This window comes from Triticum urartu, chromosome 5A (assembly GCF_056163025.1).
Source record: "Triticum urartu cultivar PI428250 chromosome 5A, HENAU_Tu73, whole genome shotgun sequence".
Lineage (NCBI taxonomy): Eukaryota > Viridiplantae > Streptophyta > Magnoliopsida > Poales > Poaceae > Triticum > Triticum urartu.
In genome coordinates this window covers 331,094,937-331,117,769 of record NC_141877.1, presented here as the reverse complement: position 1 = coordinate 331,117,769, position 22,833 = coordinate 331,094,937, and the positions used below count along the sequence as shown (strand labels likewise).

At 46.9% G+C, this 22,833-nt stretch overlaps 1 protein-coding gene across 1 annotated transcript; it reads left to right on the top strand.

Moving 5' to 3' along the window:
* The first annotated feature begins 13,800 nt into the window (after window positions 1–13,800).
* Window positions 13,801–22,283, top strand: LOC125555963 (uncharacterized). The gene is made up of 16 exons (XM_048718769.2): window positions 13,801–13,974; window positions 14,068–14,370; window positions 14,591–14,734; window positions 14,837–14,917; window positions 15,026–15,069; window positions 15,199–15,240; window positions 15,481–15,555; window positions 16,338–16,427; window positions 16,629–16,673; window positions 17,082–17,150; window positions 17,907–17,987; window positions 18,366–18,446; window positions 18,513–18,593; window positions 18,678–18,746; window positions 18,826–18,906; window positions 22,171–22,283. The coding sequence occupies exons 1-16, from the start codon at window positions 13,829–13,831 to the stop codon at window positions 22,233–22,235; spliced, it is 1,497 nt and encodes a 498-aa protein (XP_048574726.2). The 5' UTR covers window positions 13,801–13,828; the 3' UTR covers window positions 22,236–22,283.
* The last annotated feature ends 550 nt before the right edge of the window (window positions 22,284–22,833 follow it).

The window sequence follows — 22,833 nt, the reverse complement described above, 5'->3', positions numbered from 1 at the left end:
ACGCCCTCTAATGGTTCTAGACGCAGCTCCAAACTTGATGGAGAACTACGAAGGACAAACCATGCACACCACATGGCCCCGCCGCCGTAACTTTGACTTCAGGGTGAAAAACAAACTAAGGCAATCCCGCGGACACGTCAGAGAAGAGTCGACTACAACAAGAATTGCCGCGTCATTAACATGGTTACCTCCATCATTGTTGCCACACAAGCCTAGACACCACAACCTCGTCATCCGTCGGTCCCGCTTGCCGATGCCGAACTCCCAAGATGAAGCCCCTGTGCAGAATACATCACCAAGGCATCGCCACAGTCACACAAGATCAAGGGTTACCCACGAAGAGGTCGTGATGGCCGGTTACGCATGGGATTGGTGCGAGAGCAAAACAGTTATACTTCCAGGATGGTCAATGATGGTCACAGCCGCCGCCATCACTGGTCACAACACAAAAGCCGAGACAGGGTCTTCACCCAGGCTCCTACACCACCTCAGCCGCAGATCATCTCGCACAAGCTCCGACAAGCCCACCAATCACCACCACCATCGAAGCTGCCACCGACAAAGAAGCCCCAAGACCCGCAACAGCCATCAGCACCTCGCAGAGACCACCGGTGGCTAAGCTCCATCACGAATAGCCAGATCCACCAACGGTCGTCCAACGCATGGCCACCGAACTCAGCACGAGTTGTTGTGCCCTGTCGAGTGCAAGAAACAATAGAGCGCTTCCCGACGCCAAGAACCAACATGGTTCCAAGCCGCAACCATGCATCCGATGCGCCGACCGTGCTTTCTGGAGACCAGAACTGCGACAGTCATAGCCAGAGGTATCCACACGGCAAGCCACCTCATGGTCCGTCGTGCCAGCACATCTGCAGTCTGTGGCCGCCGCCATACCTTTTTGACAGCACGCCAGAGCACATCCGAGTGACAACCTACTCAAGCTCATGGCACCGGCCGATACCGTGTACGCGACGTTTGCCGCCGCAACCGCCGGAACTGGGCACTAGGACTCAAATCCCAATTGCACTAGACCGCCCCATGGCCTAGTACGCCCGAGCTGTAGTCCCTCACTGTGCCATCGTGTGGCCATGATGGCAGATCCAAGCCGCCGAGCCCCTTATGCTCCTACACCGCCACACGACACTCCATAGTAGCACCACAAGCCACAAAGAAACACTACGTCAGCCGGTACAAGAAACACACGCGTTGCATCAGATTTGTACCCATGCATGGTAGTAGTACCAGCCGCCACTACCCAACACCCAGGACCTGTGGGGGAACGTAGCATAAATTCAAAATTTTCCTACGTGTCACCAAGATCTATCTATGGAGTCATCTAGCAACGAGGGAGGAATGGATCTACATACCCTTGTAGACCGTGCGCGGAAGCGTTCAAGAGAACGGGGTTGATGGAGTCGTACTTGTCGTGATCCAAATCACCGGAGATCCTAGTGCCGAACGGACGGCACCTCCGCGTTCAACACACGTACAGCCCGATGACGTCTCCCATGCCTTGATCCAGCAAGGAGAGAGGGAGAGGTTGAGGAAGACTCCATCCAGCAGCAGCACAACGGCGTGGTGGTGATGGAGGAGCGTGGCAATCCTGCAGGGCTTCGCCAAGCACCGCGAGATATGAGGAGAAAGAGAGGGAGGGCTGCACCAACAGGCAGAGATCAGATCGCGTGTTATGGGCAGCCCCAGGCCTCACTATATATAGGGGAGAGGGAGGAGGGTGCGCCCCCTCTAGGGTTCCCACCCCCTAGGGGGGGCGGCAGCCCTAGATGGGAAAGGGGAGGCGGCCAAGAGGGGGAGAGAGGGGGCGCCCCCTAGGGTGGGCCTTAGGCCCATCTAAGCCTAGGGTTTCCCCTCTCTCCTCCTTTGCTGCGCCTTGGGCCTTGTAGGAGGTGCACCAGCCCACTTAGGGGCTGGTCCCTCACCACCCTTGGCCCATGCAAGCCTCCGGGGCATGTGGCCCCACTTGGTGGACCCCCGGGACCCTCCCGGTGGTCCCGGTACGTTACCGATAAACCCCGAAACTCTTCCGGTGACCAAAACAGGACTTCCCATATATAAATCTTTACCTCCGGACCATTCCGGGACTCCTCGTGACGTCCGGGATCTCATCCGGGACTCCGAACAACATTCGGTAACCACATACAAACTTCCTTTATAACCCTAGCGTCATCGAACCTTAAGTGTGTAGACCCTACGGGTTCGGGAACCATGCAGACATGACCGAGACACCTCTCCGGCCAATAACCAACAACGGGATCTGGATACCCATGTTGACTCCCACATGTTCCACGATGATCTCATCGGATGAACCACGATGTCAAGGACTTAATCAATCCCGTATACAATTCCCTTTGTCTAGCGGTATTGTACTTGCCCGAGATTCGATCGTCGGTATCCCTATACCTTGTTCAATCTCGTTACCGGCAAGTCTCTTTACTCGTTCCGTAACACATCATCCCGTGATCAACTCCTTGATCACATTGTGCACATTATGATGATGTCCTACCGAGTGGGCCCAGAGATACCTCTCCTCTTACACGGAGTGACAAATCCCAGTCTCGATTCGTGCCAACCCAACAGACACTTTCGGAGATACCTGTAGTGCACCTTTATAGTCACCCAGTTACGTTGTGACGTTTGGTACACCCAAAGCATTCCTACGGTATCCGGGAGTTGCACAATCTCATGGTCTAAGGAAATGATACTTGACATTAGAAAAGCTTTAGCATACGAACTACACGATCTTTGTGCTAGGCTTAGGATTGGGTCTTGTCCATCACATCATTCTCCTAATGATGTGATCCCGTTATCAATGACATCCAATGTCCATGGTCAGGAAACCGTAACCATCTATTGATCAACGAGCTAGTCAACTAGAGGCTTACTAGGGACATGGTGTTGTCTATGTATCCACACATGTATCTGAGTTTCCCATCAATACAATTATAGCATGGATAATAAACGATTATCATGAACAAGGAAATATAATAATAACTAATTTATTATTGCCTCTAGGGAATATTTCCAACAGTCTCCCACTTGCACTAGAGTCAATAATCTAGTTCACATCGCCATGTGATTAACACTCACAGGTCACATCGCCATGTAACCAACATCCAAAGAGTTTACTAGAGTCAATAATCTAGTTCACATCACTATGTGATTAACACTCAATGAGTTCTGGGTTTGATCATGTTGCTTGTGAGAGAGGTTTTAGTCAACGGGTCTGAACCTTTCAGATCCGTGTGTGCTTTACAAATCTTTATGTCATCTCCTAGATGCAGCTACCACGCTCTATTTGGAGCCATTTCAAATAACTGTTCTAAATACGTATCCGGTATCTCTACTCAGAGCCATCCGGATAGGTGTTAAGCTTGCATCGTCGTAACTCTTTACGTCGAACTCTTCATCACCTCCATAACCGAGAAAATTCCTTAGTCCACTAGTTACTAAGGATAACTTTGACCGATGTACTGTGATCCATTCTTGGATCACTCTTGTACCCCTTGACTGACTCATGGCAAGGCACACTTCAGGTGCGGTACACAGCATAGCATACTATAGAGCCTATGTCTTAAGCATAGGGGACGACCTTCGTCCTTTCTTTCTATTCTGCCGTGGTCGAGCTTTAAGTCTTAACTTCATACCTTACCACTCAGGCAAGAACTCCTTCTTTGACTGATCCATCTTGAACACCTTCAAGATCATGTCAAGGTATGTGCTCATTTGAAAGTACCATTAAGCGTTTTGATCTATCCTCATAGATCTTGATGCTCAATGTTCAAGAAGCTTAATCCAGGCCTTCCATTGAAAAACACTTTCAAATAACCCTATATGCTTTCCAGAAATCCTACGTCATTTCTGATCCATAATATGTCAACAACATATACTCATCAGAAATTCTATAGTGCTCCCACTCACTTCTTTGGAAATACAAGTTTCTCATAAACTTTGCATACATCCAAAATCTTTGATCATCTCATCAAAGCATACATTCCAACTCCGAGATGCTTACTCCAGTCCTTAGAAGGATTGCTGGAGCTTTGCATACTTATTAGCATCTTTCAGGATTGACAAAACCTTCCGGTTGTATCACATACAACCTTTCCTCAAGAAAATCGTCGAGGAAACAATGTTTTGACATCCTATCTACAAGATTTCATAAATAATGCAGTAATCGCTAATATAATTCCAACAGACTCTTAGCATCGCTACGAGTGAGAAAGTCTCACCGTAGTCAACTCCTTGAACTTGTCGGGAAACACCTTAACGACAAGTCGAGCTTTCTCAATGGTGACACTTACCATCATTGTCTATCTTCCTTTTAAAATCCATCTGCACTCAACAGCCTTACGACCATCAAGTAGTTCTTCCAAAGTCTACACTTTGTTTTCATATATGGATCCTCTCTCGGATTATATGGCCTCGAGCCATTTATCGGAATCCGGGCCCACCATCGCTTCTCCATAGCTCGTAGGTTCATTGTTGTCTAGCAACATGACTTCCAAGCCAGGATCACGTACCACTATGAAGTAGTGCGCATCCTTGTCATCCCACGAGGTTTGGCAGTGACTTGATCTGAAGTTTCATGATCACTATCATAAGCTTCCACTTCAATTGGTGTAGGTGCCACAGGAACAACTCCCTGTGCCCTGCCACACACTAGTTGAAGAGATGGTTCAATAACCTCATCAAGTCTCCACCATTCCCCACTCAATTCTTTTGAGAGAAACTTTTCCTTGAGAAAGGACCCGATTCTTGAAACAATCCCTTATTGCTTTCGGATCTGAGACAGGAGGTATACCCAACTGTTTTGGGTGTCCTATGAAGATGCATTTATCCGCTCTGGGTTTGAGCTTATCAGCCTGAAACCTTTTCACATAAGCGTCGCAGCCCCAAACTTTTTAAGAAATGACAGCTTAGGTTTCTCTAAACCATAGTTCATACGGTGTCATCTCATCGGAATTACGTGGTGCCCTATTTAAAGTGAATGTGGTTGTCTCTAATGCCTAACCCATAAACTATCGTGGTAATTCGATAAGAGACATCATGGTATGCATCATATCCAATAGGGTGCAGTTATGATGTTCGGACACACCATCACACTATGGTGTTCCAGGCTGTATTAGTTGTGAAACAATTTCCACAATGTCTTAATTCTGTGCCAAACTCGTAATTCAGATATTCATCTCTATGATCATATCATAGATATTTTATCCTCTTGTCACGACGATCTTTCAACTTCACCCTGAAATTAGTTGAACCTTTCAATAATTCAGACTCGTGATTCATCAAGTAAATATACTCAACATCTACTCAAATCATCTGTGAAGTAAGAACATAACGATATCCACTACACGCCTCAGCACTCATTGGACTGTACACATCAAAATGTATTACTTCCAACAAGTTGCTTTCCAGTTCCATTTTACTGAAACCGAGGCTTTCAGTCATCTTGCCCATGTGGTATGATTTGCATGTCTCAAGTGATTCAAAAAATCAAGTGAGTCCAAACAGTCCATTTGCATGGAGTTTCTTCATGCATAAACACCAATAGACATGGTTCGCATGTCTCAAACTTTTCAAAAAACGAGTGAGCCCAAAGATCCATCAACATGGAGCTTCTTCATGCGTTTTATACCGATATGACTTAAGTGGCAGTGCCACAAGTAGGTGGTACTATCATTACTATCTTATATCTTTTGGCATGAACATGTCTATCACTATGATCGAGATTCAATGAACCATTCATTTTAGGTGCAAGACCATTGAAGGTATTATTCAAATAAACAGAGTAACCATTATTCTCCTTAAATGAATAACCGTATTGCGATAGACATAATCCAATCATGTCTATGCTCAACGCAAAAACCAATCTCGATGGTAGAGGGAGCGTGCGATGCTTGATCATATCAACATTGGAAACACTTCCAACACATATCGTCATCTCACCTTTAGCTAGTCTCCGTTTATTCCGTAGCTTTTATTTCGAGTTACTAACACTTAGCAACCGAACCGGTATCTAATACCCTGGTGCTACTAGGAGTACTAGTAAAGTACACATTAACACAATGTATATCCAATATACTTCTATCGACTTTGCCAGCCTTCTCATCTACCAAGTATCTAGGGTAATTCTGCTCCAGTGGCTGTTCCCCTTATTACAGAAGCACTTAGTCTCGGGTTTGGGTTCAACCTTGGGTTTCTTCACTAGAGCAGCAGCTGAATTGCCGTTTTCATGAAGTATCCCTTCTTGCCCTTGCCCTTCTTGAAACTAGTGGTTTCACCAACCATCAACAATTGATGCTCCTTCTTGATTTCTACTTTGGTGTCAAACATCGCGAATATCTCAAGGATCATCATATATGTCCCTGATATATTATAGTTCAACACGAAGCTCTAGCAGCTTGGTGGTAATGACTTCGGAGAAACATCACTATCTCATCTGGAAGATCAACTCCCACTTGATTCAAGCGATTGTTGTAGTCAGACAATCTGAGCACAAGTTCAACAATTGAGCTTTTCTCCCTAGTTTGTAGGCTAAGAAAAACGTCGGAGGTCTTATACCTCTTGACGTGGGCACGAGCCTGAAATCCCAATTTCAGCCCTCGAAACATCTCATATGTTTCGCGACGTTTCAAAAAGTCTTCGGTGCCTCAACTCTAAGCCGTTTAGCATTACGCACTGAACTATCATGTAGTCATCAAAACGTGTATGTCAGATGTTCGCAACATCCACAGACGACGTTCGAGGTTCAGCACACTGAGCGGTGCATTAAGGACATAAGCCTTCTAAGAAGCAATGAGGACAATCCTCAGTTTACGGACCTAGTCCGCATAATTTCTACTATCAACTTTCAACTAATTTTTCTCTAGGAACATATCTAAACAGTAGAACTGAAGCGTGAGCTACGACATAATTTGCAAAGATCTTTTGACTATGTTCAGGATAATTAAGTTCATCTTATGAACTCCCACTCAGATAGACATCCCTCTAGTCATCTAAGTGATTACATGATCCGAGTCAACTAGGCCGTGTCCGATCATCACGTGAGACGGACTAGTCATCATCGGTGAACATCTTCATGTTGATCGTATCCACCATACGACTCATGCTCGACCTTTCGGTCTTCTGTGTTCCGAGGCCATGTCTATGCACATGCTAGGCTCGTCAAGTTAACCCTAAGTGTTTTGCATGTCTAAAACTATCTTACACCCGTTGTATGTGAACGTAAGGATCTATCACACCCGATCATCACGTGGTGCTTCGAAACGACGAACTTTAGCAACGGTGCACAGTTAGGGGAGAACACTTCTTGAAATTTTAATGAGGGATCATCTTATTTACTACCGTCTTTCTAAGCAAATAAGATGTATAAACATGATAAACATCACATGCAATCAAATAATAGTGACATGATATGGCCAATATCATATAGCTCCTTTGATCTCCATCTTGGGGCTCCATGATCATCTTGTCACCGGCATGACACCATGATCTCCATCATCATGATCTCCATCATCGTGTCTTCTTGAAGTTGTCTCGTCATCTATTACTTTTACTACTATGGCTAACGTTTTAGCAATAAAGTAAAGTAAGTACATGACGTTTAAGTTGACACGCAGGTCATAAATAAATAAAGACAACTCCTATGGCTCCTGCCGGTTGTCATACTCATCGACATGCAAGTCGTGATACCTATTACAAGAACATGATCAATCTCATACATCACATATATCATTCATCACATCCTTTTGTCCATATCACATCACATAGCATACCCTGCAAAAACAAGTTAGACGTCCTCTAATTGTTGTTTGCATGTTTTACGTGGCTGCTATGGGTTTCTAGCAAGAACGTTTCTTACCTACGCAAAAACCACAACGTGATATGCCAATTGCTATTTACCCTTCATAAGGACCCTTTTCATCGAATCTGATCCAACTAAAGTGGGAGAGACAGACACCCGCCAGCCACCTAATGCAACTAGTGCATGTCAGTCGGTGGAACCGGTCTCACGTAAGCGTACGTGTAAGGTTGGTCCGGGCCGCTTCATCCCACGATGCCGCCGAATCAAGATAAGACTAGTAACGGCAAGCATATTGAACAAAATCAACGCCCACAACTACTTTGTGTTCTACTCGTGCATAGAAACTACGCATAGACCTAGCTCATGATGCCACTGTTAGGGAACGTAGCATAAATTCAAAATTTTCCTACGTGTCACCAAGATCTATCTATGGAGTCATCTAGCAACGAGGGAGGAATGGATCTACATACCCTTGTAGATCGCACGCGGAAGCGTTCAAGAGAACGGGGTTGATGGAGTCGTACTCGTCGTGATCCAAATCACCGGAGATCCTAGTGCCGAACGGACGGCACCTCCGCGTTCAACACACGTACAGCCCGATGACGTTCTCCCATGCCTTGATCCAGCAAGGAGAGAGGGAGAGGTTGAGGAAGACTCCATCCAGCAGCAGCACAATGGCGTGGTGGTGATGGAGGAGCGTGGCAATCCTGCAGGGCTTCGCCAAGCACCGTGAGATATGAGGAGAAAGAGAGGGAGGGCTGCACCAACAGGCAGAGATCAGATCGCGTGTTATGGGCAGCCCCAGGCCTCACTATATATAGGGGAGAGGGAGGAGGGTGCGCCCCCTCTAGGGTTCCCACCCCTAGGGGGGCGGCAGCCCTAGATGGGAAAGGGGAGGCGGCCAAGAGGGGGAGAGAGGGGGCGCCCCCTAGGGTGGGCCTTAGGCCCATCTAAGCCTAGGGTTTCCCCTCTCTCCTCCTTTGCTGCGCCTTGGGCCTTGTGGGAGGCGCACCAGCCCACTTAGGGGCTGGTCCCTCACCACCCTTGGCCCATGCAAGCCTCCGGGGCATGTGGCCCCACTTGGTGGACCCCCGGGACCCTCCCGATGGTCCCGGTACGTTACCGATAAACCCCGAAACTCTTCCGGTGACCAAAACAGGACTTCCCATATATAAATCTTTACCTCCGAACCATTCCGGAACTCCTCGTGACGTCCGGGATCTCATCCGGGACTCCGAACAACATTCGGTAACCACATACAAACTTCCTTTATAACCCTAGCGTCATAGAACCTTAAGTGTGTAGACCCTACGGGTTCGGGAACCATGCGGACATGACCGAGACACCTCTCCGGCCAATAACCAACAGCGGGATCTGGATACCCATGTTGGCTCCCACATGTTCCACGATGATCTCATCGGATGAACCACGATGTCAAGGACTTAATCAATCCCGTATACAATTCCCTTTGTCTAGCGGTATTGTACTTGCCCGAGATTCGATCGTCGGTATCCCTATACCTTGTTCAATCTCGTTACCGGCAAGTCTCTTTACTCGTTCCGTAACACATCATCCCGTGATCAACTCCTTGATCACATTGTGCACATTATGATGATGTCCTACCGAGTGGGCCCAGAGATACCTCTCCGCTTACACGGAGTGACAAATCCCAGTCTCGATTCGTGCCAACCCAACAGACACTTTCGGAGATACCTGTAGTGCACCTTTATAGTCACCCAGTTACGTTGTGACGTTTGGTACACCCAAAGCATTCCTACGGTATCCGGGAGTTGCACAATCTCATGGTCTAAGGAAATGATACTTGACATTAGAAAAGCTTTAGCATACGAACTACACGATCTTTGTACTAGGCTTAGGATTGGGTCTTGTCCATCACATCATTCTCCTAATGATGTGATCCCGTTATCAATGACATCCAATGTCCATGGTCAGGAAACCGTAACCATCTATTGATCAACGAGCTAGTCAACTAGAGGCTTACTAGGGACATGGTGTTGTCTATGTATCCACACATGTATCTGAGTTTCCCATCAATACAATTATAGCATGGATAATAAACGATTATCATGAACAAGGAAATATAATAATAACTAATTTATTATTGCCTCTAGGGCATATTTCCAACAGGACCATCGTCCCAGCTTCCCAAACACACGACGAACCTCCTAGCGCTGCTCCCCTGTGCCTCCGTGCCTCCAATTGGAATCTTCTTATAGGGAGTTATATGGAACATAACATCCATCATTGTACATTTATTGAAACATATCATCGAGAGGGAAAGTTAACCGCCGGTTATTACTATAGACTATCGAGTATTTCTCAAATAACCGAGAGGCACACATGTACCGTCGGCCATTTTCACTCATAGGTGAGAGTTTTATTTTCACCTTTGGCTATTAAATTTCACCATCGAGCATTACATCTAATCCCCATGGGTGGGGCAAAAATCGTTGGGCATTACATGTAATCCCCGAGGGGGGACCAAAAACCATCGGGTATTACAATTAACCGTCGGGCATTACATGTAATCCCTGTGGGTGCAGGGAAACCCGTTGGGGATTACATGTAATCTGGTGGGTGTAGGAAAAACCGTCGGGCTTTATAATGAACCATCGGCCATTAAGTTGGATACCCGAGGGGCGGATTTTCACCATCGGGCATTCTAGTATACCGTCGGGTATTAGTGGTAATACTTGTGAGTTGACACTAACCGTCGGCAATTGCAGCTACCATCGGCTATTACTGTAATAACCGACGGACCGTCGGCTATTAGGTTTCACCGTCGGAAATATGGGGATTTCTAGTAGTGCCGGGTCTCTTTCTCATATATTTGCCTTTGCGATCTACTTTTCTTTTGCATTTATTTTCAGATCTATTAAACTAAAAATACAAAAATACCTTGCTGCATTTTATTATTATTTATTTTATCTGGCGTTCGATCTATCAATCTACTACAATTTCCTCACGTCCGTTTGCCATCTCTGGCGTCGTTGCCCGAAAGGGATTGACAACCCCTTTAACATGTGGGTTACGAGGATTTGTTATCTGTGTGTAGGGGCTGTTTACATTGTGTTGCTTGGTTCCTACTGGTTCGATAACCTTGCTTTCTTCACTGAGGGAAATACCTATCGTCGCTGTGCTGCATCATCCCTTCCTCTTTGGGGAAATACCGACGTAGTCCTAGCAGACATCAGGGTGCCAACCATAAAGGCTTCAAAAGCAGACAAGAAGTATAAGCTAGTTACTTGAGGTTCACGCTAGCGTGAGAGAGGACTCATAACCGCCGCCTCGTGTACTTCATAGTTCCGCTCTCACTCATAGTGATAGCTCTTCTCGCGTATATCATTGTTTAGATGGATGACGATGTAGTTGCAAGTATTCGAGACTTGTATCGCTATATTCGAGATGATGACGAGAGCCACTTTGTGTTGGATGATGATTATGATGATGACATGATTTGATGAGACTATTTGTATGTATATGCTATGATTACATTTATATGTGTATGATATGCTAGATATTATTGTATAAAGCCCTAAACAAAATTCAACAGCACAAAATATGGAGCAGAAAAAAAAAATCAAAAACTAATAACAGTAGTGCGGGGTATGGCTTTAGCAGCAACGAGTTCTTAGTAGTAACGCTCTTTGCTCAAGGGCGCTACAGCTATTAGCAGCAGCGCGTGTTGGAGACCGATGCTGCTGCTATCGCTAGATAGCAGTAGCACAGATCAAACCGCGCTACTGATAAGCGTTAGCTGTAGCGCCGTATCAGTAGCGCGGCCACCTGCGCTACTGCTAGGCTTTTCCTTGTACTGGGAGACGGCGACGTCCGGTCTTGGCCGGATGATGATGAAGACGGCGAGGGGCAACGCCGCCCGAAGGCGCCGAAAGGATGGGAGCCGGCTCTTCGACGACGCGGCCGTCCAGCGGAGCGCCGGTTGACGCACCCGGCGCAACTAAACATCGCGCCGAGGGGTTGTTCGGCAACAGGCCGCCCAAGAGGGCCAAGCAGACGGCCGCAACCAAGCAGCAAGAGACCGCTAAGGCGGCCGCCAACAAGGGGCCAACCCGGAGGGCCCCGAAGGAGCAAGATAGTACCCCTTTGTGTACTCATGCCCGTTCACCGTGAAGTTGCAAGCAGGAGCATCACCACTAGCAAGTCTAGCAAACAAATGAGACCGTTGCAACACATTGATATCATTGAGAGTACCCGACATAACAAAAAAGAATGCCAAATCTGTAAATCCTCGGATGCTACGATCTCTAGCACAATTGTTGCATCACGAGACTTGCCACAATATTGCCTGTGCCATGCCTTCGGGCAGTTCTTTCAAGTCCAATGCATGCAATCAACGCTACCTAGCATGTCGGGCCAACCTCGCTTCTCATTTGCTGCCATCAACTTTTTTGTGTCTTCCCCGTTGGGTGCACCAAGATAGATATGACCAAAGATGCGGATGATCACTTTCGCGAACCTACACACTGACTCAACTGTAGTATCTTCGCCAATGCGAAGATGGCGAAGATACTCGTCGGCATAGTCAGCCGGAATGCCATATGCAATCACCCGCATAGCTGCTGAGATTTTTTGATGTGCGCTAAAACCCAACAAGCCCGTGACGTTTCTCCTTTGAGTAAAAAAAACCAGCCTCGCAAGCTTGCACTGTTTTTACGAAGAGGGATCGGCGTATTCGATACCTTCTCTGGAAGAGGTGCAGCGGATAGGTAGGATTGTCCTCGAAGTAGTCTTGCATCAACACCATGTCCCCAAGATGGCGGTTGCGCGAGATGCAAAGAGACGGCTGACGGTCGAACCTCGCCGTCTCTTGCATTTCTGATCGTCGGCCTCCTTTACGGCTAGGACCGCCACCACCATCTGCTGCCGATGGCGCTTGAGCATCGACTCTACGTCCAAGTCGTCAGACGAGGACGAATCCTCAAGCAAAATTCCTCGCAAGGGCTCAAATCCATCTAGAAAACCGCACACGAGCTCGCATCAACGGATTTTCTTCACTTGCAGTCCATCTAGAAGGGGAAGAAAAGGGGCTCACCGGTTGCGGGCGATCCGGGGTGGGGGCGACCCGGGGCGGCACGTCGAATCCAGGGCGGACGGCGACTTGGTGGCGGTCGATCCGGGGCTGGCTCGGCTCGGCGGATCAGGGGCGCCGGTGAAGCGACGCGGTGGACCCGGGTGTAGTGCGGCCTGGCGGCGTGATTCTGTCTGCAGAAATGGTCGGAATCACAGGCGGCGGGCGGGCGCGACGGTGGCAGGCTGCCACAGGAAGGGGTGTGGGGAACACGCGTGCTGAAATGTCCCTCCCGCCAGTCGCTTTCGCGAGATACAGGGCACTGACGGGGCGGGGGAAAACTGGGTATTCACGAGTCGGAGGGGCCAATTTACCGCACCCCTCAAATTTTTAAGGATCGGGCATGTTTACGGTATCTGTCCGGGTTACTTTTTCCCCGCCAAATCGTAAACCGACGGTTATTTTGCGGGTCGGCGCCATATAAGGGGTATGCTAAAGATGCTCTTTAGCCCCTTAAATGGACTCAAAAGAAGAAAAAAAAAAGGACTTTCTTCTTCTTTCTTATGGAAAAAGGATTGAACTGGGCGTCGTTTTGAGTTTTGACCCACCAGCCGGCCGAAGAGCGCGCCGCTCTGCCTTCTACGGCTTTCACGTTTGGCAGTGGCTGGCCCACCAACCGACCGTGCTGGAGCGCCCCCGAGCGGGTATGGCACGGGATGCGCCAATGCACCAACTTGGACCCTGACCGGTGGGACTTACGTGCTCTAGGGGCCTACTTGTCATCATCTGTAATTGGACTCGCCCCTGTATCATTCAGCGCCACGTAAGCACGCTCGTCCCCGCTGCTCCGCGCGCAGTGGCCTGTGGGTTCTGTATATATCCGCGGCCAACAAAGCTCTCCCGCCAACACATCCATTACGGAAGAAAAGAGCCCCTTTGTGTCGGCAAGCGCGATGAGGCACTTGGATGGGTCGGGGTTCTCCGTCACCGTGGCCGGCAAGCGCAAGCGTTCGCCGGAGTACCCCTGCGTGTCGCACTTCCGGCAGCGGCGACTCCTCTCCTTCCTCCGGCGCCAGAAGCTGTTCGACACCTACGACGCGTACGTACGCCACGCCACGCCACGCCGCCATTAAAAACTGTGCGTTACTATTTCTTTCTATCTGATCTGACCGACCTTGTGACGTGCACACAGGCTTACCGGCGAGTCGGGTGCGCGCATCGACCTGTACCATCTGGCCGACCTCGTCAAGGAGGGCCGGTGGGACGAGGCCATCGAGCATCTCTCCCGCTTCCTGCCGCCCGACCCTGCTCTGGGCGTCCACGGCCGCGTCCTCCTCCACTTCCTCCGCGTGCACAAGGCCGTCCACGACATCGTCTCCGGGGCGCCCGAGAGCCGTGCCGTCTCTGCAGCTCTCAGGATGTGCTTCACCAAGAATTTTGCCATCAACAAGCTCCGCGCCATCCTCTGGTCCCTCCTCTCCTCCAGCGGATTCAAGTACATCACCATTATCTGATCCATTAATAAACCCATCATTTCTTCTGAACCAACTATGAACCAGTCTCTCATTTATTCTCCCCTAAACCAACGCTGTAGATGTCAGCCTTCGGATAATTGATTTTCATGCCTGATAACTCTTCAGATCAGAGCAATATAAAAGAAACTTTTACACCTAGCAATATTCATGCTCAAATGTTGTTTTCATTCATACACGAAGGGACTCCCTGGACTTTGGGCGCGTGAGAGACAAGGCTGCGTCCACTGTCGTTTACTTGGCTTATCAAACTCCAGAGTTGAGAGAACATGTGAAAGAGGCGCGTGGCCCAGCGGAACCCCACAATGTACTCCCCATCGGCTTCGGGTATGCTAGTAAATCATACTGTACTACATAATCAGTACCTATATTAATCCTTTCTTGGCTAGTGACTATCACTTTGATCGCCTCATATGCAACCTTTGCTAGTTTCCGTCCAAGGCGCCATGTGAAGCGAGGCCCCATCCCGGGCTCTGTTCTTGTCAGGCACTATCTTCGTAAGAGGAGGATGTATGTGCAGCAGCATAACCATCTTCAGTTCTGCCTTTTCCTTTTATAATCTCTATATAATGGCATTCTATTCTATTCACACCTGCATATATTTCTTGCTTTGTGCAGGCTTCCTTCTTCGATATCAAGTCACCGTGAAGGGTTATGTTCTGGTACATTATCCTCATCACAAATATCTTACGGTTGCTCTTATGCGAATAAATAAATAATAATGATCTTTATGCATGCTCCCTGCTTGTCAATAATAATCCTTCTTTTCTTTTTCCCTCTCTCAATGGCAGAATCGTTAATTAAGGCAAAAGAATGGATGGTGGATCTTGTTGGTAACACCTTTTCTTTGTTTAGGTGTTGGTAACTTCATCGCACGATAGCAACTACTCCCTCCGTTCCTAAATATTTGTCTTTTTAGACATTTCAAATGACTACTACATACGGATGTATGTAGACATATTTTAGAGTGTAGATTCACCCATTTTGCTACGTATGTAGTCACTTGTTGAAATGCCTAGAAAGACAAGTATTTAGGAACGGAGGGAGTAATAAACTTTTGCTGTCTTTCTTAGATACAAGTTTGGAAGCTGGTAAGCGGGATCAAGGGTATCCACTTCAATATGTTTGTACTCCAATGGTACAAAAAGGTAGCTTCAGATTCTTTTAGGCCACCAAACATTTAATTTACTCCCACTTCAAAATGAACATTTAATTTAGCCTGATTTGCAGAAAGCCTTTAGTTTAGTACCCTTCCAGAACGAAAGAACCCTTTAATTTTATAATTTTTCTTTACTGCAAAGGGTTTATGTTAACCTACCCCAACTTGTCTGGGGCTAAAAGGCTTTGCAATGTCATTGTCTCCACTTCCTTTGTTGCTACATTAAGTTTCTGTGGATTAACAGTAATAATATTTTATCCATATTGATCACGTCTGCAAAATCTCAAACCAGTCCTCAAAAAATAGAATGAGACCATGCAATGATGATCCTTTTAACTGATTTTTTGCTCTTGCCACACCGATTTGTTCTTGTAGCTGTTGGATTGCTGCATTAAGTTGATTCTTAGGGTATCCCTATTATGTGCCCTATACACTCCCATTATTGTTTATGTACCATTTATTATTGTTGAAGAACCTCGTCGTTCGTTTGGTGTCATGAGATGGTTGGTGCGAATATGGTCATTGTTGTAGTTTGTCGATCATGGATCTAATAGCTTTGTCATTTTTCCTCGCCTACACATAGCTTTGGTCTCATATGACTTTGCTATTTTGCCGGCGTTTTATTTGTGTGCGTGTGTTCATATTGGCTGTGTGCATCCTAGCTATGCAGAGGCCGGGTGTGGGTTCATTGTGTCTGTATCCTTTTGATGCTCCATTTTGAGCCAATAAAATACATCCTTTATCGAAAAATTATTACTGAACTCTTCGCAGGTGCTCCTGTTGATCCAGTCTCGCGGAATAATCTTGGTACATTCAGAAGTCCAGCTAGAAATCCTGGCATGTCATCAGACACCGATTTTGGTAAATTAGTTGAACACCATTAATTGTTTTCCAACCAGGGAAAAACTTTATCCGAACAATTAATCCATGCAATTGTTCCTTGTTAGAATACACCAGCTGTACAAATTGAAAGGCTATATGCCTCATTGATATTACTGCGTGCCCTATAACTTTTGTATATGTGCATTCATTGTCAACATATTTTTGTTTTTGCAATGGCAGACATGTTAGTTCTCAAGACAAAGGAATGGACGGTTTATCTTCTAGGTAAAACTAGATTATTCTCCGTGCGTCTTTCATTTGTTTACCATTCCTGTTCATACATACATGATACATGAACGGTTGTGTTTAAATTTCTGTTATTATAACAACAAAGCCTTTCAGTCCCAAACAAGTTGGGGTAGGCTAGAGTTGAAACCCATAAGATCTCAAAACCTGGTCATATTTCAGTCTTTGGTGGCTAAGTTCTTTGGTGATATTTCAGTCCTTCAGGTCTCTCTTTATGAACTCTTCCCATGTCAAGTTTGGTCTACCCTGAGCTCTCTTGACATTCTCGACATGCTATAACCTTCCGCTATGCACCGGCGCTTCTGGCCTGTGTTTAACCTTCTGTTAATCAGTAATATTTAGTAGCTTGATTACATACAAGCGACTGATGAAACTTACCGTCTTCAGATCTACGGCTGGAAGCTTGGCCGGACCTTAGTCAAGGGTATGAACCATTTCGACATGTCAACAAGGATGGTAAGTTGTTTAAAAAACCTTTAGTTTCACTGCTTGATCTCCTCTTTCTACTTGGGATTTCTATTGGTTTTCACAAGTTATTACATCCTTTCAACCGAGTTTGCAATGGTTATAATATTTAGTTCAAGCCACTTGTCACCTACCTTCCCTTAAATGTCATCTCATTTTCACACTGGATTTGCAGAGATAACAGCAGTGTAAGATAATTCTCTGCAAAATTGGACTGAACTAATATTACCGCCTTTAGGTTTGGTACTATTGTGGGCCACGTTCCTTTGTACTCCCTCCGTCCCATAATATAAGAGCATTTTTGACACTTTGCTCTCACCGCACCAATTGGTGTTGCTGCTGCTGCTTTTGAACTGCTATGCTAGGTTTATGCTTAGGGTATTGATGGGTTGTGGCATGTGCACACATAATACCTTGTCATGATTTGAATTCTCTCACACCATTATTGCTTGGAAAATATTCCTATGCACATTTGTTCTTACTGCACCGATTATGTCATTCTTGCTTTTGAAATGAGCTTCTAGGTTTATGCTTTATGCATTACTGTGATGTTTGCACTTAACGCGTGTCATGATGCACAATCATCATTTGATTTCTATGACATTTTGTCACATTCTGTTCAAGAAAATGCAGAAGTTTTCTGCCTCAGTGCACAGCCCCATCAAGCTTGATGTTCTTGTTTACACTTCATCCGAATTGTGGCTATCTCCTGCCATTTCTGAATTGTAACTGCTGAACTTATTGCAGGTATTCCAGTTGCCCGAGTTTCGCAGACTATCCCTTATACGTTGATGGGGCCTGTTACAATTTCATCAGTAACAAATGCAGGTAAATTAGTTGGATGCCTTTGCATTTTTCAAACCAGGAGGAAACCCCATATCAAAATTGCACCTGCAATATATGCGTCACTGATAATGATATTTGATTCTCCATGCTTCAGTCTCATGAATTTGGTTTATAACTGGACATTCTTCCTTCCAAGTCTTTGTTTGATGCCTTTCTTCAACTCTTATGGTGAAGTCTACTGAAATTCATTGCCATGTTAACCTTTGATTTCATCATGCATCATTCCAGCTTGCATTTCATACATGTTTGCATTATGCACGTAGTTTATTCTAACTGAGTCTCAAGTCTCTATGTTTTATTTTTATTTTTTGGTGTTTATGCATCTTTGCGATAGATTCCTAACTGCTAAACTTTTTGCAGAAGTTCCATCCTTCTTCCAGGTTCTCCATCCTTTGAAAGGTCCTGCTAGAAACTATGGGATCTCACCGGTAACAAATGCAGGTAAAACAGTTAAGCATTGAGTACCTGGCTACCTGCAGCCATTTCTAACTGCTGAACTCATCGCAGGTGGTCTACCTTCACAGGCCATATCTGCTATCTTGGCAACTCCTTATGATCAGTTCTTGATTTCAACAGAGAAAGATGCAGGTAAATTCCACATTCTTCTCTAAACATGGACGAACCTCCATCTACCACCGTTTCTAACAGGTGAACTCATTAAACTCATTACAGGTGCTCTGTCCTCAAAGGCCATGTCTGCTATCTTGGCATCTCCTTCTAAATACATGAAGGCAAATGCAGGTAAATCACACGTTATTTTCCCAACATGGACTAACCTCCATCTGCCGCCATTTCTAACTGCCGAACAAACTCATTGCAGATGTTCTACCCTCACAGACTATGTCTTCTATCTGGGCATCTCCTTACGAAAACTCTCTGGTCTCGACAGTGACAAATGCAGGTAAGTTACACGTTTCTTCCAAACATGGAAGAATCTCAATCTGCACAATTGGTCCCTAGAATTTTGTTGTTTATTGACAACCACAAATGCAGTTTTCAATGGGTTATATGAATGAATGATAATAATATTGAATATATTGTCAGATTATTTGTTCATTCGGTCGCTTGTGTACTTCTATTTACATTACTCCCTCCGATCCATATTACTTGTAGCTCAAATGGATGTATTATCTAGACGTATTACAATGTTAAATACATCCTTTTGAGCGACAAGTAATATGGATCTGAGGGAGTACTTGTTTTTTGTCGTTGTAGAACTTGGAGCAGTTTGGCGGTTTCTCTTAATACAGTGGATGTGTTACTGTTTCGCAATGTGTGCAAGTTTTTTGTCGGTTGTAAAACTTATAGCAACAACACATTTTTAGTGTAATGCAGATGTGTTATACCGAAAAAGGCTTTCGCCCCGCTTTATAGATAAAGCAAACCACCATAGCCAAACGGTACAACAAGGTTCACCCACACACACACACACAAAGTCGCACAACACAAAGTACACAAGGTTCTGCTGAGGGCACAGCTCAACAAGCCCTGAAAAAAAAAACAAATAAGGCGGGTCAACCGCAGCAGCAGTAGCAACAAAGGGACTAATCCGGCTCGGGTGGTGGAGGAGGGAGCGGCGGCGCCAAGCGAATAGCCATCGAGCAAAGGTCGGCGATGATGGAGGTGATGGCGTCTCGGTCCTGGTGACGGCTAAGCGGCCGCCAGAGCTGCAAGTAACCACACATTTTGAACACTGCATCAGTAGCACGTCGAAGAGGGACCTGTTGAATGAAAAGCTTATTTCACACAGTCCACAGCGTCCAAGCGAGCACCCCAATGAGCAGCCACCTAATGTGGCGGCCTGTCAAGGGGGAGGCCTGAACCTCGGAGAGGAGATCGGGGAAGTTAGTGTTACACCAGTTGCCACCGATGGCCTCTTGGAGGCAGCCCCATAGAAACTGGGAAGACACGCACGAGAAGAAGATGTGATTCGAGGTTTCTTCCGTCCCACATAGGGGGCAGATGCCATCACCTGGACCCTGGCGCTTCACCACCTCCACGCCAGAGGGGAGCCGGCCACAGATCCATTGCCACATGAAGATTCTAATTTTGAGGGGCACACGGATGGACCATATAGATTCGAGGACAGCCGGTCCAGGAGAGGGATCAATGGCGCGGTAAAGGGACTTTGTGGAGAAGCGGCCAAAGGGCTCGAGATGCCAGGACAGACGGTCGTCGTGGGGCTGCGCCAGGTCCGGCTCATGGAGAGCCACGGCATCAAGGAGCTCGTGCCAAGCGGCAACCTCCGGTGGCCCAAATGGCCTCCAGAATGCGAGCCGCCCTAAGTCAATAAGGGCCGACTCGACGGAGATCCTAGGTTCGACCGCAATGAAGAAGAGGTCAGGGAACCTGGCAGCGAATGGGAGATCCCCAGCCCAGCGGTCGAACCAAAACATCATGGATGTTCCAGTGCCGACCGTGATGGAGGTCCCAATGCGGAGGACCGGGAGGAGCTGGACGACAGACTGTCAAAACTGGGAACCGCCAGTCCTAACGCAAAAGGCGAGGGGCTGACCGTGCAGGTATTTGCGACGGATGATCTGCAACCACAAGCGACCATCATCGTTTGCAATGCGCCAGAGCCATCTAGTGAGGAGAGCCAGGTTCATGCGCTTGGAGGAAATGATGCCGAGACCACCTTGGTCCCGGGGTTTGCAGATGTCGGTCCAGCGGACCATGTGGTATTTCTGCTTATCACCCTCGCCAGCCCAGTAGAACCTAGCCTGGACCGAGCCAATCTCATGGTGGAGCGTTTCGGGGAGGCTGCAGAAGCTCATAATGAATAGGAGGAGACTGGAGAGGGACGAGTTGATGAGGATCGTGCGGGCCGCCTTAGATAGCCACTTGCCCTGCCACGGCTCGATGCGGTGTTACAGCTTGTGCACCGAGGGTCTCAGGCCGGCTACTGTCAGGCGGGAATCACTAATGGGGATCCCCAAATAAGTAGTGGGGAAAGACCCCAGCCGACAGTTCAGGCGGTTAGCGATACTCTGGCTATCAGAAGGGGAATAGCCCAAGACCATCACCTCGCTTTTAGCGAAGTTTATTTTAAAGCCCGACAGGTGTTGGAAGCAGAGCAGGAGAAATTTGAGGTTCGCGATCTCAGCCGCCGAGCCTTGCACCATAATGATGGTGTCATCGGCGTATTGGAGGAGGGAGACGCCTCCTCCCTCCACCAAATGTGGGGTGATGCCGAGTATGTGGCCGGTGGCCTTGGCCTTATCCAGGATAGCGGCCAGGGCATCGACCATCATGTTGAACAGGAACGGGGAGAAGGGGTCACCATGTCTAACCCCACAAGAGGTGGGGAAATAGGGACCGATTTCCCCATTGATGTTCACCGCGGTGTGACCTGACGACACCAACTGCATGACCCGGGAGACCCAAAGATTGTCAAACCCTTTTCTAAGCAACACTTCCCGAAGGAAGGATCAGCTAACCGTGTCGTACGCCTTATGGAAGTCAATCTTCAGGAGGTTTTTGGACTTGGCCTCGTGCAGGACTTCGTGGAAGACCAAGACCCCATCTAAGATATATCGGCCCCGAATGAAGGCGGATTGGTCCGGGTGGGTGATGCGGTCGGCCAAAGGGGCTACCCTATTGGCGTACCCCTTTGCGAGAATGCGGAAGATCACATTGATAACCGTAATGGGGCAAAACTGGCGAATGTCCGAGGCGCCCGGGACCTTGGGGATCAATGTAATGATCCCGTAGTTAAGGCGGCGAAGGTCAATGGAGCCCACATAAAACTCCTCAAAGAGAGCCATGACCTCCTGCTTTATTGTGGGCCAGAAGGTCTGGAAGAACTTAACCGGCAAGCCATTAGGACCTGTGTCGGACGAAGGATTATGCCCTTAATCGCGAGCCAGAAGGGCTTTATGGAAGCCGTCAACGTGAGAGCGGATCTCGGCCGGGCGCTGCAGGAGGGTCTCCCAATCCCACAGGAAGGGAATGGTATTACGACGCCGACGACCATTGGCGATGGCCTGGAAGTAGACCATTGTTTTGAAATGTGCACAAGACACGTTTTTCATCTTTTGTACTTGAAAAATGTTCACTGTTAATGAGCATTAGACATGTAATTGGAGTCTTAAAGGGATATATTGTTGTGATAGTAGTAGTACTGAATCCATTAAACCTTAATGTTATTATAATTCCTGGCCAGGTATACAGAAGCATTTGGGTCAAGAACATTGCTATACTGCGAATGCTTGCCAGGATCTGAACTGACAACTGTTGGGCAAGCCTTTAATCCGAAAAGGCAACAGACAACTCCGGTAAGATGCTCCGATGCTAAAACTGTTGCTTTTTATTTCGCGAATACGCATGTTGTGTATCATTCCATTGATAGAGGGTAGAAATTACATGGTGGCAATCCTCGTATAGAGTACACTAGAAGGCGCATACGGGGACGCAAATGAGCAGAGAGAGAGAGTGGGGTTGCTCAGCCCCAGGTTGCACGAAAATAAATAAATAAAATATAGTGAGTAAACAGTTAGCATGCAATCTTATATTATGTGGTGCAATTATATTTGAATAAACAACGAGTTCTTTACATGATATGTAGCAACCACAAGATGTGGTCCACAGAAAACTCGTTTAATGTATTTCACGTTTCAAGAATTTCCAAGTTCCTTTACAACATTCTTGAATAGTTGAAGTTTCTAATTTTGTAACTAAATACTTGGCATATTTGGTGGTGGAAATGGGTGGTTCTTAATGTTGAGGGCATGTTTACTTCGTTTTTCGTTGATGCTTATGTCAATTAATACAGACGCATGATTATAAATGTTTAACTCTAGCATGGATATCCTACTAAGGTACACTA